This window comes from Gavialis gangeticus, unplaced genomic scaffold, assembly GCF_001723915.1.
Source record: "Gavialis gangeticus isolate Ggan-Ray unplaced genomic scaffold, GavGan_comp1, whole genome shotgun sequence".
NCBI lineage: Eukaryota > Metazoa > Chordata > Crocodylia > Gavialidae > Gavialis > Gavialis gangeticus.
In genome coordinates this window covers 7324902-7331062 of record NW_017728973.1, presented here as the reverse complement: position 1 = coordinate 7331062, position 6161 = coordinate 7324902, and the positions used below count along the sequence as shown (strand labels likewise).

Below are 6161 nucleotides of genomic sequence, written 5' to 3'. Positions count from 1 at the left end.
AGAGTGGGGTTGGGGGCATGCCATAGATATGGGAGGATGGGCATTTGTTAGCCCGGATCCCGAATTTCAGCCAAAACATAGCCAATCCAGCCTCAAACAAGTAAAGCCTTGAACACAAGGGCTGGGCCAAAGTCAGATGTTCAATGGCAGAAAGGACAGGGAAAGGGGCTTCATTGTTCATTGCATGGAGATGCTCCATGGAGCAGCGAGAGATCTGCTGCTATGGTGTCTGTTCAGAGCCAGCCCTGGTCGGGGCTGGGGCTATGGGAGGGCTGTGTGGTGACTGCTGGAGGGTTGTTCCAGCTCTGAAGGGGGTGCAGTGCTGGTAATTTCAGCAAAGAGGCTGATACCTGGAGAGCAAGCTGCCCTCTAGGGGGTGGGGATTTCTATGGGGTATTTATAGGGTACCTTCTCCCCCAGCCCACACTCACTTTAGCTCTTCTGCCTGGTCCATGGGACACAGAGCTCAATGATAACCAAGTCCTTTTCAGGGCAGGACACCAGGGTGAGTGGGACCTCTGAGCTGGATATGCCCAGAGGAGAGCCAGGAGATCTGGTCTGGGGTGGGATACCAGTAGGCACCCCCTACCTGCAATTTCTTCAGCTGCTGCAACTGGTTGCGGAGGTCGCTGGCATTCTGCTGCAGGTCGTGGAGATGCAGCTGCATGTGCAGGCGAGTGATGGCTGTGGGCTGCCCCGCTGGTGTGCTAGTGGCAGAAGGGGGTGGTGGGGCAGGCACTGGGGTCCCCACATTGCTCCGACTGGGGGCTGAGAGTGAGAAAGCCAGCAGGAAGTTCCATCAGATGGATTCTCCAATGCCCCCCTCCATGCCCCTCTCTCTCCATCCAGAGCACTGCCACCCATGCACATCTGATATGTGCATAGTGCATTAGGTCTCTATGGGGGAGAAGCCCTATATGCACATAACAGGTTCTTCTCGGTCTCTATTGTCTTCTAGGCCTGCAATGTCTCTGTGGCCCTGGCCCCATCTGTAGCAGTCACCTTACTGGGAAGGACAATTATTTTGGCAAACCTTGCTGTTCTTTTTTCTAAAGAACCTGCTTCTGCCTGCCAACCCAAAAAATCAGCATGGCTTTGGTCTAAAAGGGAGTGGTTCTGGTATCCAGAGTCTCACTCTCCCACCCAGCATCTGGCACTGACCCAGCCACAGTACTGAGAAACCAAATACCCAGGAAACCCTCCAAGTACAGCTGCTTCTTAGGTGATTCCCCACAGGGGCAAGGAGCCCCAGTGGCTCCAGGAAGGGAGATAGGGGAGGGCAGGTGCTGGGCTGGAAATGCCCATGTTCCTTGGTGGGGATAGTCAGGAAATGCCCTTGGCACAGAATTAGGGAAGATTGTACCATGGGAACCTCCTGGAGGCCTCTCCCACACAGCCCTATGAACTGGAGCCTGAAATCCCTCTGACACAAGACCCTGGGATCTAGCTATGCCAAGGACAGCTATAAGTACCCTCTGCAAGCCCTAGAAGGGAAGAGGCTCATGGCACAACACAGCCAACAAGGACCCAAGGTGCCTCCATGAGCAACTCAAGACTGCCCCTGTCACTCCCACGCGATCACTTACGTGCTGCTGGGGGTGTCCCTCCATTGGCAGCTTCCATCTTCTCACTGTGACGAGGAGAAGAGGGGTACTCGGTGAGTGCAGAACAGGCATCTCCAGCCCCGGAGCCACCGCAGCACAGGGGACAGGAGAGCTGGGAAAGGGCGGGAGCTACCAGGCTGAACCCCAAGCAGGAGAGGAGATGCCTGGAGAGGGACGAAATGGGCTGGGGTCGTGCTGGGGTCCTCCCTGACAATGCCATCCCCCCCATCCTTAGCCACGACCCAATAGAGATGCTGGAGGAAGCTTTCCCTCTCTCCCTTCACAGGCATATCACCTGGGGGCTGAGGGGCTTTTGCTGGCACTGAGGATGTGAGATACTAGGCTGGCAGCACACAGGGGTGATGAAGTAGGGGTCAATTCTATCTGCAGCTGCAGCAATGCCCTGCTGTGCTTCTGGAGGTGGGCACACTGGGGATCCAGCCGACTGGGAGCTATGAGCTGCTCCAAGACAGCCTGGCAGCCCAGAGCTGGGCAGGGACCAAGTGAGGCCACAGAGGACAAGGAGGACTCAAGCTGCAGCAATACACAGCACAAGGAAAGATCCTCAAGCTCTTTGGTGCCCTTGGGCCTGAACTAGTCACAAATTCATGAGGCATTAGGAAGGGCATGGCCCAGCTGTCGGGCAATTCCACAGCTATTCTCTGGAGGGAGCTTTGCACCTTCCTGTAACGTAGCTGATAACAGGGAGGGTTGAGGTTATAACACCTTGCAGACCTCAGGGTTGGTCCATACGGCAAGTCCTCAGTTCCTGCATGCCAGCATCCCACCTGCCCCCAATCTGCTGTCAGCTGTCAAGCCCATCCACTATGCTACTGGGTGCCCCAAAGGCAGCAGGAACTGAGGCCTTGTTCCCTGCCAGTCCCTGTATTCAGGATGCTGCCCCACCCATCCATGATACATGTTAGGTCTCCTCTGGTACCATCTTGGGGCAAGGGCAGGAGTAAGGCTCAAAGACCTCTGGCTTCCTCTGTGTGGCCAACCCCCCCTGCCCCCTGCCTCCACTGAACAGGCTCGAGTTCCTGTCAAATAGCCCCGGATCCCTGTGGCAGGGCAGGCCGGGATGGAGGTCATGGCAAGAACTGCAGGGCACTGGGGCTCTCCTGGCCTTCGTGAGAACCTGTCACCCCTGCTCCCCCACAGAAGAGCAGGGCCCAGCATCTTGCTGCTCCGCCGTGACTTACCTGGGGGTTTCGCCCTCGGAGCCCCGAAGCAGCGCACTCTGCACCAGCCCCGTCAGGCTGGCAATCTGCTTCTCCATGGCCTCCATTCGTTCCCTGCAAAGCAGGGAGAGGAGGGGGAGGGGTTGTGTTAGCCAACAGAGGGGATCTTCCTGTCTTGGATGTCTGCCATGTGGCTAAGAGGGGAGGGACCTAGCTGAAGCAGGATGCTGTCTCCAGATCCATCCCTGGCTTCTTAAATTCCTATAGGGGTCTGTGGGTCAGGCCCCAGCCATCTCCAGTGTAAATCACCAGAGTTCCCATGATGTCATTTAATCTGGGTCCACTGACATCCACTCAGAAGCTGACCCTTGCTTTCCCTCCCTGCCTCAAGGGCCCTCCACACCCTCCCCTCTCACAACATCACAGATTTTACTAGGACTCCCCCAAGGTGGATCTAGCCATGGCCCTGCCACTCCTAAGTGCTGTCTGGGTGAGAGACTTGTGCTCAGCCCACCACTGAAAGTCTCATCCTGCCAGCCTTGCCTGGCCTTCCTGGGGGCTCTGGAAGGACTGGGGGTGGCTGCAGCAGCCACGGAGCTTATTTGAAGGCCCTGGCACAGCTTGGATCCCAGACATTTGTGTTCCTGATGCCACCAAGGCAGTTCCTTTGTTTTTCTCCTCCCTCCCTCCCTCTTTCCCTATCCTGCTGTCCCTGGCTGATCCAAGTCATTCCGCTCGTATTCTCTCCTCCATGGCACACACCAGTTTAATAAGCGTCTCCCTCCCCACCAGCCCAGCTCCTGGCCTGAGAACAGCCACTAAGGCCGTTCCTGTGTTGAGGAGTTGAAGAGACCAAGCACAGAGGGAGAGGCCTGTAAAGCAGGATAGCAGCCATTTCCCTCCTGACTATGCCCCTTCCAGTAGCACTGGAGCACAGGGTCACTGGCTCTTGGGTCAAATGGTTGGGGAAGACAGACTCTTTCTAGCCTCCCACCCTGCAGTCTTGTACAGCCATGAAGCCGTGAGCTCAGGGCACGTGGCACGGATTGCAATGATGTCCTCCAAAAGCAAGAGGTTTCAGGGCCCTCAGGTGCAAACTCCACCCCATGCCCGTAACCTACCAGCTGCTCCATCCCAAGTCAACAAGTAAGGAAGTGCTATGCAGCCCTGGACCCCAGGTCTCCTGCACTAACCATGGAGCCCTACTTCCTCCATATCACTGGAACATGGTCACAGACTCATAGGGCTGGATGGTCTAGTGGTCAGAGCCACCTCCCATAGCTCAGAACTCCTGGGCTCCAGGGACGGCTGTGTGACCTTCAGGCAAGCCCCAGTCCTTGTTCCCTGCCTCAGTTTCCCCATCTCCCATATTCCTGTATGGGACAGGGACATATCCTGGCCATTAATGCCAAGCCCATCTCAGCTCCCTCACCACCACCCTGCTGAGAAGCTGCTGCTTCAAGCCCTTTCTCTATCCCTCACTCCCCCCAGCCCCTCTTACCTTGTCTCTGTATCCTTGGTGGGCACAGGGGAGCTGAATCCTGACAGGGGGCGGTCCCCAGGGCCTGGAAACAGGTCTGGAGGCCCTGAGGAGCTGGGGTTGCGGGGCTTGCTGACAGGGCTCTCCATGAATACAGAGGAGCAGGAATCCTTGCGGAAAGACTGGCGGACAGGCGAGGATCGGCTAGGGGGCCCTGAGTAGGGGCTATGGGGGCTCTGCCCCTGCTGGACATCCACTAGCCGGCCATCGGCCATCTTCTGTGGGGAGGATGGAGGCAGGCGGAAACCCAGGCTGGGTCCATAAGTGTCGCTGTAGATGGGAGCGTTGGGCTTGTATAGGCTGTCCTCCAACTCTGTCTGCAGGGCCGCGGCTGAATATGTGCTGAGGGAGCGGACTGAACCCCGCTTGTACAGGCCCCCAGGGTAGGCAAAGGGGTCACCCATGCCGGCCAGGGACTGGGTGGAGGTGATGCTGAGCCGGCCCTCGTGTACCATGCTGTAGGGGTCAGCATACAGCCCCTCATTCTTCACCAGCACCATGTTCTTGCTGGCCAGGTCTTCATCTGGCTTGACGTCCCGACGCTCCAAGATGGCGCTGGGGCTGGGTGAGACGCCCTGGGCAGGTGGCAGGTTGGAGAGGCGGTCCCCATGGTGCACGGGGCTGCCAGCGTAGGAGGGTGGGCGCCCCCCACTGTAGGACATGCGGGACCTGGAGGGGGAGGAAGACTGGAGCACAGGTGGAGGGGAGCCAGAAGTAAGGTGGGAGGCTGGGGACATGTTGTTGAGCCGACGGGTGGGGGATGACTCCCTGGAGGTGTAGACCATCTCCCTCTGGGGATGTGGGAAAGAAAGAAGCAGTGTGAGCACAGTGCCCCTTGCAGGCGGGTCCCACTTCCACTGCCCAGGAGACGCACTGGGAGACTGTTGGGTGGGAGCCTTCTACAGCCAAGCCTGGAGACCCACTCAGGGATGCTGACGCTGTTTCTAAGGTAGCAGAGAGATTCTACCTGTGTGTGGATACTGTATCTGTGAACCTATAATGCCACCCTCTCCTTCCCCAGCTCTGTGCCCACTGTTTGCATGTGACCTGCCCCCATGAGGTGTGGATGTCCTGAGCTCCTGTCTATCACCCTTAGCCAGAGGAGGTGTTGGGCAGAAGGGGTGCCTCTGACTGGGTGCAGGGGCCTAGAGGCAAAGGAAGGGAGCATTCCTGGGAGCGTTTCCTCTTTTGGCTCAGCTGCAACCCACTGCCCAGAGTCATGTCCAAGTGGCATCAGCAAGGCCTGATCCAGTCCAGGACTTCAGTTCAAGGTGGATGTGATGGACTGCCCCAGCTGGAAGGTCCTGCCTTATATCCCCTTTGCACTGGTGCAAATGGCTGTGCGAGGGGGAGTACTGGGGTCAGAGTCCATTTGCTGGGGGTGATCAAAGAGAATGACCTCAATCCCCTGGTGCTCAACCTTTTTGCCCGGCAAGCCAGATGGGTAGTGCCCAGTCCATCTGTAAGCTGCATCCAGCTAGTGGTCCTGATTTGGAGTCCAGAGCAGGATGCAATGGGGCTCCATCTGGCATCACAGAGGAGAACAGGTGCAGGGAGGAAGCTCAACCCCAATCCAGCCGTGCAGGGGAGGGAAGTTAGCTTGACTGCAACCAGGCCCCACAGAGAGAAGGAAGCATGACTCGGCTCCAATCCAGCTGCGTGCAGGGAGGGGATGTGACCCAGTTGTATGAGAGGAAGCAGCTTTGGACTGGCCTAAATTAGGCCATGCTGGGGGAAGGGGTATGGTTCAGTGCTTATCCAGCCATGGGGCTTGGGAATTTGGCAGCTTGGGAGGGTAGTGGTATTTATTGCCACTGCTCCCCTGCTGCCAAATTT

The 6161-nt window shown here is 57.5% G+C and overlaps 1 protein-coding gene across 1 annotated transcript in view; it reads right to left on the bottom strand.

The window, feature by feature from the left end:
* SRCIN1 (SRC kinase signaling inhibitor 1) overlaps positions 1–6161 on the bottom strand; it is a 178120-nt gene that overhangs the window by 40549 nt on the left and 131410 nt on the right. Inside the window, exons 7-10 of the mRNA XM_019507731.1 lie at positions 4287–5116; positions 2807–2899; positions 1587–1630; positions 590–768 (exon numbers count right to left, since the gene is read on the bottom strand). Of these exons, the coding sequence (XP_019363276.1) occupies positions 590–768; positions 1587–1630; positions 2807–2899; positions 4287–5116 (1146 nt within the window). The remainder of the gene's footprint in view (positions 1–589; positions 769–1586; positions 1631–2806; positions 2900–4286; positions 5117–6161) is intronic.